The sequence below is a fragment of the Carcharodon carcharias genome, chromosome 17 (genome assembly GCF_017639515.1).
Source record: "Carcharodon carcharias isolate sCarCar2 chromosome 17, sCarCar2.pri, whole genome shotgun sequence".
Taxonomy (NCBI): domain Eukaryota; kingdom Metazoa; phylum Chordata; class Chondrichthyes; order Lamniformes; family Lamnidae; genus Carcharodon; species Carcharodon carcharias.
The window spans coordinates 5,758,684-5,772,061 of NC_054483.1; the positions used below are offsets into that span (position 1 = coordinate 5,758,684).

General features: G+C 46.9%; 1 protein-coding gene across 2 annotated transcripts in view; it reads right to left on the reverse strand.

Annotated features, from left to right (window-relative positions):
* Positions 1-13,378, reverse strand: part of LOC121289557 (prominin-2-like) — an 80,583-nt gene that overhangs the window by 61,669 nt on the left and 5,536 nt on the right. For both annotated transcript variants that reach the window (XM_041209075.1, XM_041209074.1), the window contains exons 3-7: positions 10,687-10,733; positions 7,590-7,792; positions 5,846-5,966; positions 4,552-4,615; positions 1,163-1,252 (exon numbers count right to left, since the gene is read on the reverse strand). In XM_041209075.1, the coding sequence (XP_041065009.1) occupies positions 1,163-1,252; positions 4,552-4,615; positions 5,846-5,966; positions 7,590-7,792; positions 10,687-10,733 (525 nt within the window). The remainder of the gene's footprint in view (positions 1-1,162; positions 1,253-4,551; positions 4,616-5,845; positions 5,967-7,589; positions 7,793-10,686; positions 10,734-13,378) is intronic.

Consider the following 13,378-nt stretch of genomic DNA (forward strand, 5'->3'; position numbering starts at 1 on the left):
TTGCACATGCCTCAAATTATCCCTGGAAGCAGCAGCCCACAGCTGTAACAGAAAAAAGCAAAGGTTAAGAAAAAGGAGACTTAGACCCTATAACTTGTCCCTGGTGAGTTTTAGTCAACACTCCCGAGCATCCAACCACATCTTGAACTCTTTGTGCATCTGACTCCATTATCATTCCAAACAGTTCCTATCGTTCACTGCAGAACAACATTTTACCTCATGTCATCTCTGGTCCTTTAGCCAATCACGTTCAATCGGTACCCTCTGGTTCCCAATCTTTCCGCCAATGGGAACAGTGTCTCCCTATCTACTCTGTCCAGGACCCTCATGATTTTGAACACCAATGTCAAATCTCTTCTCAACCTTCTCTTCTCCAAGGAGTTATGCGTTTTACTTTGTAAAACGTGTACACTTTCATTTGGCAACCAGCTAATATTGAAGGGTGTGAGATGATGGTGGCCTGTGGTGATGGAATGGACAGTCCCTGTTGGAATAGTTCCTTCCCCTGGAGATCTGGAGAAATGCTCAGAGCCATCATTGGCCAAGCAGAACCTGGCTTGGCCCGGACAGGAATATGTCCCTGAGGTGGCATCTCGTCAGACAAACTGAAGAATTGTTTTGAGACATTGGAAGGAGGCTCCTTTCAGTGTCAAACACCCAAAATATATGTCAGTGAGAGATTTGGCAACCAGGTCTCCATATTAAATTTGAGGTTGCTGAAAAAAGAGACACTAACAACCAGTTTAAGATTATCAGTGGGGCTCACAATGTGACTCACTTATACTTGCTAGAAGCTACGTATATTCATGCACAGGGACATGTCCTCTGCAGGCAAAAGGAACATGTCCAGGCATTGTGCCTTTTCTGAATTAAACAAAAGGATGGGAGACAATCGTTCGCTGATGCATTCATGGTAACGCACCAGAGGTGATCCATGGCAACGCCTCAACCAAACAGAGTTGACTTGCCAACCTGTCAACACCCTTTCCTCAGGTATAAATTGTTGCTCCTTGTGAAACTTGGCATTCTTGTGTTTGTCCCTTTTTTCAGCAATAATCAAGGTCTGGACGACCGAGTGAAAACTTGAGGTTGCCACCTTTGGAGGTGTGAACATGGCAAGGCTGCGCAAAACAGAGCACGACAACCAAAATGCATGATTTACCTTGTATCCTTTCTCTGAGCATCACCAGCACGGGGATAATGGTTGGGGCCAGTGCGTCCTTGATCGTAAGCCCAAGTGTTCTGTTTATTCCTGTATCAAATCAGTCAGGGACAACCGTTAGACCTTGAGTAGAGTGAGTGTGGCCCCAGTGCTGAACGCAAAGATCCAGCCCAGCATGAGACAGAGTCACGTGAGGAGACATGTTTTATAACATTTTAAATTTTTTTTAAACTCTTCATCTCTCTGAGGCCGCTCTGTGCCTCAGGGAGGTTTTCAAGCGCTCGCCTCCGCACATGCACAAAGTTTGCGCACGCCCCACTTGTACTCCCCCCCCCACCACACCCCAAACCCCCCACCACCCCCCGCCGCTCCCTACCCTCACAGGCAGCACTGACCGCTGCCGCTCACGTTTCACTCTGGGCGGGACTTAATTGGTCTACCAATTACCTCCCGGCCTCACCTGCAGGCGGCGGTCAGCTTCCCGACTGCCCCCGGCCGCTCCTCCAAGCCCACCCAACAAGGGTGAAATTCTGCCCACCGTGTCTACACCAAAACACCAGCATTGACTGGTACGCAAACTATCAGCTACTGAAAGCCGTATGTTATTTTATTGGCGAGAGACAGCAGAACTCTACAGTGCAGAGGGACCTGGGTGTCCTGGCACATGAATCACATACAAGTTAGTATGCAGATGCAGCAAGTGTTTAGAAAGGCAAATGGAGTGTTGGCCTTTAGTGCGAGGGGGATGGAGAATAGTAGGCAATTCTTGCTACAACTCTCCAGGGCCTTGGTTAGACTGCATCTGGGGCACAGTTTTGGTCTCCTTGCTTAAGGAAAGATACAATTGCATTGGAAGCGGTTCAGAGAAGGTTCACTCAACTGATTCCTGCGACAAAGGGATTATCTTATGAGGAAAGGTTGGATAGTTTGGGCCTGTGTTCTGTGGAATTTAGAAAAGTGAGAGGTGATCTTATCGAAACGGTAGATCCTGAGGGGGCTTGACAGGGTGGATGCTGAGAGGAAGTTTCCCCTCGTGGGGGATTCAAGAACAAGGAGACACCATTTAAAAATTAGGGATCTCCTATTTAAGATGGAGATGAAGAGAAATCCTTTCTCTCAGAGGGTGGTTAGTCTGTGGGATTCTCTTCCCCAGGGAGCAGTATATATTGAATATGTTCAAGGCTGAGTTGATGGACTTGATCGACTGGGGAGTCAAGGGTTAAGGAGGGCAGGCAAGAAAATGAAGTCAAGACCACAGTCAGATCAGCCATGATCTTACTGATTGATGGAGCAGGCTCAAGGGGCCGAATGGCCTACTCGCGCTCCTAATTCTTGTGTTCTTCTGGGCAATATATTCTGCAGATGTCAGCGTATACGTTGACCCTTGCAGCCTCAAAAACGGGGGTCGACATATACTGAGTATAAAAATGAACCGTTGGCCTGGGTGGCCCCCATTTTGAAATGTCATTGGCATCCGCCACAAAGAGTGGGCGCGGTGGAAAACTGAGGCTGACTGCTAATGCGGATATAGCATGTTGTGGCTGAAAAGTGTTGGGGGGGGTGGGGTGGGGGGGGCGGGGGTGGTTGTTGACATATATGCTAAATATATGCAAAAACATGAGTTTTGGGGCCAAAGAAAATGGGGTCGCCTTATACGCCAGGTTATATGTCACTATTTACGGTAAACTTTTATACACAATACAGTAAAGGCTGAATATACACAGATATCAGTGCATACAAAACATGCATCAATACTGTCAAAAAGTGCAACATACTTACCAGATTAAACAATACCATTAATTAAATGCAGAATAATTTGATAATGGGGATGCTCAGAATACATCAGTGGATGCAAGCTTGCACACCTGTAACACAGTCTCTCCTATTTTCTTACTGTTACTTTCTGGCACAGATTTCCTCATGTCCCCATGGAGGTGCCTCGTGCCATTTTCCTCTGTAATTGAGTCATCCTGGCACACAGGGACACCATTCAGCCCATCGAGTCCATGCTGGCTCCCTGTATAGATCAATCCAGTCAGTCCCATTCCCCCGCTCTGTCCCTGTACCCCTGTGAGTTTACTTCCCTCAAGTGTCCAGCCAATTCCCTTTTGAAATCATTCAGCGTCTCCGCTTCCACCGCCCTCGTGGGCAGCGAGTTCCAGCTCATTCCCACTCGCTGTCTAAAAAAGTTCCTCCTCAAAAATCGCACCCCCTCCCCTCAGTATCTCTCACCCTTAAATCTGTGTTCCCCTAGTCCTTGCACCATCAACCAATGGGAACAGCTTTTCATTGTCTACCTTTTCTAAACCTGTCAGAATCTTGTCCACCTCTATCAAATCCCCACTCAATCTCCTTTGCTCCAAGGAGAACAACCCCAGCTTCTCCGACCCAACCTTGTAGCTAAAACCCCTCATCCCTGGAACCATTTGGGTAAATCCCCTCCTCACCCTCTCAAGGACCCTCACACCCTTCCTAAAGTGTGGTGACCAGAACTGGACACAATCCTCTAGTTGTGGCCTAACCAGAGCTTTATAAAGGTTCAGTATAACGTCCCTGCTTTTGTCCTCAATACCTCTCTTTATGGAGCCCAAGATCCCATGTTTTACTCACCACCCTCTCAATGTGTCCTGCCACCTTCAAACACCAGTGCACATGAACCCACAGCTCTCTCTCTGTTCCTCCACTCTCTTTAGAACTGGGTCATTAAGTCTATGTTGCCTCTCCCTATCCCTTCTACCCAAATGCACTACCTCACACTTCTCTGCATTAAATTCCTTTGGCCACTAGTCCACCCATTCTGCTCGCCCATCTATGTCTTGCAGTCAATTGGCATCATCCTCACTGTCTGCCACATCTCCAAGACTAGTATCTTTGGCATGTTGACAATGCTTTATAAATACACATTGTTGCTATACTATCTACATACTGTCACACTGAATGGGCAAATATACCAAGGGGTGTGCCATTGGCGCAAGTTGGAAAGGTCAAGGTTCAAGAATTCTGGGTCAGCTGACCTCAGCCAGGCAACAAAAGGACACCTTCCGACAGAGGGGGAAAGGTAAAGAAAGGGAAGAACTCCGAGGAATTGCTGAGAGGGCTGACAGGAAAATCCTAGATGCCCTGGGGGCCAATCACTACTCCAAAACTCAAGAGGTCGCACTTGAGGTAATCTCGGAAAGAGTTCCCTGGACTCAACACTGGCACAATCGCTTTGCAATCTTGGAAAGCGTTGGATATCTGTCCTCAAAGCACAGCTCACTCTATGACAACATTCCAAAGTTCCTCTGGGCTACCCTGATCCTGAATCCTAGACTATGCGGCATGTGCCGTTACCGACACAGTTCACGCATTTGGCACACTTAGGAGTATTGAAATGATCTCACACTCACTGTCAAGTTCAGCGAGCGTCCTCTCCTTTGGGACTGAAAACTGCTCAGCAATCTTAGGTACAGCCTGAAATGAAGGAAGAGTAGTTGTCAAGGGACTGCACTGAAGTGATATTAAAGTTCAAATGGAACAGTGAATTTATATAAAGCTTAGTAGGGGCACAGTTACAATATTGGACACAGTTTGGGCTCCAACACACTACGTTGAGACAGGGAGCAGGCTGTGGCATTGATTCACTCGTCTGAAGAAATAAAAAAAGAGTACTACTGACAAAAAGCACGTTATCGAAGCTTCTGGTCTTGCACTCATCAGGACAGTTTGCAAGAATACCAAATGTAAAGGGAACAAGAATCTATACTGCCTGAGAAGAGAGTGCTGATCGGTTGGCAGGCGGACTCTAATTGGTAGAGGTGTTGCCATGAAGAAAGCACCAGCTAAATGATGACTGACAGTTAACTGCCCAGCTCTGTTTAAATTCAAAGTAAAAATCAATAAAATTCAAAATAAAAAAGACTTTAAAAATGGTCTTCCAAACTGAGAATTGATTGACTGGAGATGTGCAAAATGATGAAGAAATAAGACCCAGGAGGGAGAAACAGATTGTTCCCAGTGGTTGAGGGGTCAGACAAGTTCACTAGATTGGTCCCTGGGACGACAGGGTTGTCCTAATGATGAGATGCTGAGTAAACTGGGCCTATGTTCTCAGTAAGTTAGAAGAATGAGAGGTGATTCTGTTGAGACGTTTAAAATTCTGAAGGGGCTTGACAGGGTAGACACTGAGAGGTTATTTCCACTGATCGGGGAATCTAGAACTCGGGGGCACAGTCTGAGAATAAAGGGCTGATCATTTAGGACTGAGGTGCGGAGAAATTTCTTCACTCAGAGGGTTGTGAATCTTTGGAATTCTCTACCTCAGAGGGTTGTGGATGCTTCATCGTTGAATATATTTAAAGCTGGGACAGACAGGTTTTTGGTCTCTTGGGGTATCGAGGGATATGGGGAGTGGACTGGAAAGTGGGGCTGAAGTCTAAGATCAGCCATGATCGTATTGAATGGCAGAGCAGACTCGAGGGTCTTATCCTGATCCTACTTTTTAAGAGCAGGTTTGAAGAAAGCAGCTTGGTAGCACCTCATATGTGTGAGCTTTAGGCCAGGAAACCTGCTCACACAGAGGGTTTGCGAGGCTGTGGAACGAGAAGGAAGGACTGCTGGCCCTCTGCAGTGTAGACAGGAATGGAAGGGGCAATTCTTGGGTTGCGACTTGTGTGGGATTATCCAGTAAGCGTAGACTCTCACCTTCACAATATTATCGGCGTACGAGATCACATTTGCAATCAAGGTATTAATACCACTCTCGCTTGAGTTCATTGCATCCGTCACCTTCTGATTGGCTGTGAAGGCGCAGGCGACCCCTGCCCTGAATAGCGATTGGCGGAAAGCGTTAGTGAGACAAGAACAAGACACAGTCCTGCCCACACACTGATCACACTCATCCCGTCCTCCGTCACCCACGTGGTGCTGGTACCCATCTACCTGCCAAATCATCGAGCCAGCCACATGATTTAAACACTAGGTACTAGCCAGCGACCCAGCCATTTTCCAACCCGCCAGCCCACTAGCCCACCTACGCCTCTACTCACCTCACTGTACGTGTGCCATCTTACCCATCAACTGTCAAACTGGTCAACCCACCTGCCTGCCTGTTTAAGCACCTCCCCATCATGCCACTCATCAATTGCCATGTCTGCCCACCCTCTGCCAACCTGTCAATTCATCAATCCGAGCTGCCCATCAATCTCTTCGACAAGAGAGAATCTGACCATCTCCCCTTGACATTCAATGGCATTATCATCACTGAAATCCCCGCTATCAACATCCTGGGGGTCACCATTGACCAGAAAGTGAACTGGAACCAGCCATGTAAATACTGTGGTTACAAGAGCAGGTCAGAGGCTGGGAATCCTGCAATGAGTAACTCACCTCCTGACTCCCCAAAGCCTGTCCACCATCTACAAGGCACAAGTCAGGAGTGGGATGGAATACTCTCCACTTGCCTGGATGAGTGCAGCTCCCACAACATTCAAGAAGCTCGACACCATCCAGGACAAAGCAGCCCGCTTGATCAACACCCCATACACCACCTTAAACAATCACTCCCTCCACCACTGACACACAGTAGCAGCAGTGTGTGTACCATCTACAAGATGCGCTGCAGCAATTCACCAAGGCTCCTTCGACAGCACCTTCCAAACCCATGACCTCTACCACCTAGAAGGACAAGGGCAGCAGACACATGGGAACACCATGTTCCCCTCCAAGTCACTCACCATCCTGACTTCAGGCTATATCGCTGTCCCTTCACTGTCGCTGGGTCAGAATCCTGGTACTCCCTCCCTAACAGCACTGTGGGTGTACCTACCCCACAGGGACTGCAGTGGTTCAAGAAGGCAGCTCACCACCACCTTCTCAAGGGGCAATTAGGGGTGGGCAGCAAATGCTGGGTTAGCCAGGGACACCCACATCCCACGAAAGAATAAATAAAAAATAATTGCTTGGTTGTACAGGATTTGACTATTGCTGAAAAAGGAGACACACTGTTAAAGCTTTCCATCTTGTGCTCATCAGGACAGATGCAAGAATACCAAATCTCAAAGGGAACAACAATTTATACTGCATGAGAGGAGGGTGCTGATTGGTTGGCAGGTCGGTTATGAGTCCACGTGCCAACCGATCAGCACTCTCTTCTCATGCAGTATAAATTGTTGTTCTCTTTGAGATGTGGTATGCTTGCAAATCTGTCCTGACGAGTGCAAATCAAAAAGCTTCAAAAGCAAGTCTCTCTGTTCAGCAACGCTCAAATTTTTAAAAAAAACCAGTCCGCTCACGAACTTGCCTATGCTATCACCAACCATGCACAAACTGAATTACCCTCTCATACAGCACTCGTCAATCTGTCCATTTACCAATCTGTCCAGCGGCCACACCACCCCCCCCCCCCCGCCCCCTCAAATTGTCTTGAGTCCCTCTCGGACAGACTCACAATATAATGAGAGTTGTCACCAGCAAAAATAGAGCAAGGGTGTTGCGCTGGCAGTCCGTCTTCTCTGTGCGTTCCTTCAGCTGCCCCCCGCACTTGTTGCAGCACCGACAGCAGCAGAAGAAAAGCCCCACCAGGGGCATGAGGATGAAGAAGAGCACGCCGATAATGAAGGAGACGAGGTAGCCAGCCTCATATCTCACAACCTGGGGGAGGAGAAAGAAAGGTGAGGGCACCGGACAAACACAAAGTCAACCTTTCCACTTCCTACCAAGCCAACCTTACCACCCAACTGGTGCTGCCAAACAGAATGCCAGCGGCGGCCAGTCTTAAGGCGGGGAAGTCGCATATGACCCGCTGACTCTGGGACACTACACATTGTGCGCATGGTGCCCCATCAGCAGAAGATGGGGAACACTCCTCCCAATACTTATCCCACAATTAATATCGCTAAAAGCAGATTATTTGCCTGTTATTGTCGTTTGTGGGATCTTGCTGTGCACTTTTAATTCACTCATGTGGGCATCATCGGCAGGGCCAACATTTGTTGCCCATTCCTTGAGAACAGCTAAGAGTCAACCACATTGCTGTGAGTCCAGAGTCACATGTAGACCAGACCAAGTAAGGACAGCAGATTTCCTTCCCTAGAGGGGCCTTAGTAAGCCAGATGGGTTTTGACGGCACTCGATGATAACTCTGTGGTCACCATTACTGGGGCTGGCTTTCCTTTCCAGATGTTTCTTTTTAATTGACTGAATTTATTCATTGAATTTAAATTCAATTCGGGATTCGAACCCATTTCGCCAGAGCATTAGCCGGGGCCTATGGATTGCTAGTTCAGCAATATTACCACGGCTCCCCCAGAGCACTGCCACCTTTCCCACATTGCAACTGTGACCACACCCCAAAAATGCCTCGTTCGCCGCAAAGCACTTTGGGATATCCAGTGGTTGTGAAAGGGCGCTATAGAAATGTAGAAACGTTAGGAATATAGAAGCAATGAAGATTTGCAGTACTGAAGGAGGCCATTCTTCCGGTCACCCATGTGTCGGAATACTACATCCCATGGTAGGAAGAGAGAGAGAGAGGGGAAGGGATGGGCCTGAAGGAGATTGATTGACTGGGGGAGAGAGATTGACATGGACAAGTGAGAGAGAGAGAGAGATAGTTGAGGGAGAGGGAAAATTGAAAGGGGGAACAAGACGGAGAGAGAGATGGATATCAAAGGGACAGAGAAAGAACGAAAGTAAGACGCTCATGTCCAGCATACCTTTCATGACCAAGAGATGTCCCAGGATCACAGAGTCACAGAACTGTTACAGAATAGAAGGAGGCCATTCAGCCCATCATGTCTGCACCAGCTCTCCGAATGAGCAGTTCCCTTGGTGCTAATCCCCATCCTTCTCCCCGTAAGCCTGTGCATTCTTCCTTTCCAGATAACAGTCCAATTCCCTTTTGAATGCCTCGATTGAATCTGTCTTCACCATCATCGACAAGGCACAAGTCAGGGGTGTGATGAAACTCTCTCCACTTGCCTGGATGAGTGCAGTTCCCACAATGCTCAAGAAGCTCAAAACCATCCAGGACAAAGCAGCCCGCTTGATTGGCACCCCATCCACAAACATTCATTCCCTCCACCATCGATGCACAGTAGCAGCAGTGTGTACCATCTACAAGGTGCACTGCAGCAACTCGCCAAGGCTCCTTAGACAGCACCTTCCAAACCCACAACCTCTACCTAGAGGGACAAGGACAGCAGACACATGGGAACACCTGGGATTTCCCCTCCAAGCTATTTCACCATCCTAACTTGGAAATATATCGCCGTTCCTTCATTGTCACTGAGTCAAAATCCTGGAACTCCCTCCCTAACAGCACTGTGGGTGTACCTACACCACATGGGCTGCAGCAGTTCAAGAAGACAGCTCACCACCACCTTCTCAAGGGCAATTAGGGATGGGCAACAAGTGTTGGTCTTGCTAGCAATGCCCACATCACATTAAAGAATAAAAGAAACTCCAGTGCCACACAATCTGCCAAATTCCATGCGTTACTGAATTATCCAAATTGACACGGGGCTCTGGGATTTCTCCCCAATCCTTTGGGAATCGCAGGCTGTGGTTTTATGGTTTGCTACAAGTACAGACCATTTGTGGCCTTGGCCACGCTCTATCCCACATTCCTGAGGTAACCATTGCTACATGGAGATGGAAGATGGTCAACCTCTTCATTCCAATGCGGGGTTCAGCTTTTTATAGGACTTGGACCTCACTCGCTCAAACATTAGGCCTTCCCCCCACTACTTGTGGCTCAAAGTATACTGCACTACCTGCACATAGTGATTATTTAACAAGAAAATAAGAAATAGGAGCAGGAGTAGACCATTTGGCCCCTTGAGCCCTTCAATATGACCCTGGCTGACCTTCTGCCTCAACTTCACTTTCCTGCCCATTCCACATATCCCTTGATTCCCTGAAAGACCAAAAACCTGTCTGTCCCAGCCTCAAATATATTCAACGATGGAGCATCCACAATCCTCTGGGGTAGAGAATTCCAAAGATTCACAACCCTCTGAGTGAAGTAATTTCTCCTCATCTCAGTCCTAAATGGTCGGTCCCTTATCCTGAGATCGTGGTGCCCGGTGATGTTGATTCCCCAACCAGTGGAAGTAACCTCTCAGTATCCACCCTGCCAAGCCCCCTCAGAATCTGGTGCGTTTCAATAAGGTCACCTCTCATTCTTCTAAACTCCACAAAATATTGGCCCGATTTACTCAGCCTCTCAACAATTGACAACCCTCTCATCCCAGGAACCAATCTAGTGAACCTTCGCTCTACTGATGCCTCCAATGCAGAAAAATGCTTCCTTAATATAGAAAAGATTATGGGTTTGAGTTCTGCTGCGTAGACTTGAGAAGGCATAAGGGACCTCGGTTTAACGCTTCATCCCCCAAGACAGAATCTCCAAGAGTGCAGCCCTCTGCCCCGGAGTCTCATCCTGGATTTTGCACTCGAATGTTTGGAGTGGGGCTTGAACCCACAACCTTCCCACTCAGAATTCAATACATTAATACTAGCCCAATGCAACCCCAGAATCTTACCTTAAGAGGCTCAACGGACCGATCCTTCGCTAGCCCCAGAATAATATCTGAGGGGGAAAGAAATGCAGAAAGTGAGGATAATACACTCCGACAGACGTCAATCGGCAGTAACCACTTGAACATAGCTCGGGTTCTCTTCCCGACAAAGCTAAAAGATTCAGAGCTGCCCCAATGAAGCAAATGCAGACACAAGTCCAAAGAAGAGACAGTCAAATGTTTCCGGCCTGGATCATGTCTGTTAGAACATCAGCCAATCTTGCAAGGGAGAATTCCTGAATTTCTTTTATGGAATGTGGGGGTTGCTGGCAAGGCCAGCATTTATTGCCCACCCTTAATTGCCCTGGAACTGAGTGGCTTGCGAGGCCATTTCAGGGGGCAGTTAAGAGTCAACCACATTGCTGTGGGTCTGGAGTTACATGTAGACCAGAGCAGGTATGGACAGCAGATTTCCACCCCTAAAGGAATTAGTGAGCCAGATGGGTTTTTATGACAATATGATCACCATTACTGAGACTAGCTTTCAATTCCATATTTCATTAATTGAATTTAATTTCCACCAACTTCCATGGTGGGATTTGAACTCATCTCCCCAGAGCATGAAGCTGGGCCTCGGGATTACTAGCCCAATGACATTGCCACTACACCAGAAAGTGTCACAGCATTGGTTTGAGGAAGATTCGATATCACAATGACCAACACCATGGAGACCCTGGCTGTTTTCTATTTAAGAAATATTAATGCTGCCTTTTCTGTCCTCAACAGAGAACTAGCACAGACCTGATGGGCCAAATTGCCTCCTCCTGTGCTGTCACCATCCGATGACTCTACAGAAGATTAGGGGGAGACTTGTTAGAAATGTTCAAAATCATGAATGGTTTCGACAGACAGTCACTTGGTAGTGCAAAATTCAAATATCACTGAAAAGACAGACATGTTGCCTAAGCTTTTTGTCTTGCACTCATCAGGATAAATGCAAGAATGCCAAATATCAAATGCTCACAACAATTTATACTGCAGAAGGAAAGGTGATGATTGGTTGGCAAGTCAGCTCTGATTGGTCGAGGCATTGCCATGGAGAAAGCAATGGGGAACTAAAGGTGTGATGCTAGATGTAATTCCATGAATTTGCAGCACTTGTTGAGCAATACTGAGTGTGCTAATAGCTATACTAACAACCAATTTAAGGTAATCAATCCAGCTCGTAATGTTGCTCATATACTCTTGCTAGAAATGACATAAGTTCATACACAGGGACCCATTCTCTGCAAAGAAAAGGGATATGTTCAAGACTTGGGCCTTATTTGAATTATCCGGGAGCTTGGTGAGCCTAGAAATTCCCGTTAGTTTCTCCAACGACTTGGCCAATCAGAGTCGACTTGCCAGAGAATAGCTGCATAATTCTGAGGTGCAGAGGGATCTAGGTGTTCTAGTACATGGTCACAAAAACTTAGCAAGTAATTAAGAAGGTTAATGAAATGCAATCCTTAATTACAAGAGGGATTGAACATAAAAGCGAGGATGTTATGCTTTGGTATAGGGCATTGGTAAGACTGCACCTGGAATACTGTGTGCAGTTTTGGTCTCCTTATGTAAGGAAGATGTAAATGCGTTGGAGGTGGTTCAGAGGAGGTTTACAAGATCAGTACCTGGAATGAGTGGGTTGTCTTATGAGGAAAGGCTGGACAGACTGGGCTTGTTTCCAGTGGAGTTTAGAAGAGTGAGGGGTGATTTGATTGAAGTGTACAAGATCCCGAACGGCCTTGACAAGATGGATGTTGAAAGGATGTTTCCTCTTGTGGGTGAGTCCAGAACTAGGGGGCATTGCTTTAAAATTAGGGGTCGCCCTTTTAGGACAGAGATGAGGAGAAATTTTTTCTCTCAGAGGGTTGTGTGACTTTGGAATTCTCTGCCTCAGAAGGCGGTGGAGGTGGGTCATTGAATATTTTTAAGGCAGGGGTAGCTAGATTCCTGTAGGCAAGGGAATCAAAGGTTATTGGGGTTAGATGAGGATGTGGAAATTGAAACACAAGAAGATCAGCCATGACCTTGTCGAACGGTGGAACAGGATCAAGGAGCCGAATGGTCTACTCCTGCTCCTATTTTTTATGCTCTTATATTCAATCATCACCCTTTTCTGCTGGAGTATAAATTGTCGTGGCGGTTTGAAATTTGGCATTCTTGCATTTGTCCTGATGAGTTCAAGACAAAAAACTTCAGCAAAATGAGGAACCGTTTTTTTTTTTCCAAAGTGAGTTGTTGTGACGTGATGCTATTCTCACAAGAGAGGTAGAAGCAGATACAACAGTAACTTTCAAAAGAGAATCGGACAAATACTTAAAGGGGGGAAAAAAATCAAAGGGGGATGAGCAGGGGTGTGGAATGATATGGATTGTTTTACTCAAGAGAAAGCACAGGCGCAATGGGCTGAAGGCCTCCTTCTGGGCTGTATCAGTCTGTGATTCTATGATTCTGAAAGCTGAATCAGCCCCTGTGTATTTAGCGTGTTCTCTTGAAGTATTGTTTTTGAACTGCCCTTGTAGTGAGAAATATCATTGCCCAAGTTGAGAGAAGATAGTTGAAAGCTGGACGTGTGGAAGGTTTATTTAGATTTCATATGTCACTGGCTCAACACGCATTAGTGATTTGCTGTCATTGGCAGAAAGTAAGGTTTTGGAGATCAAGTGCCAAGGGT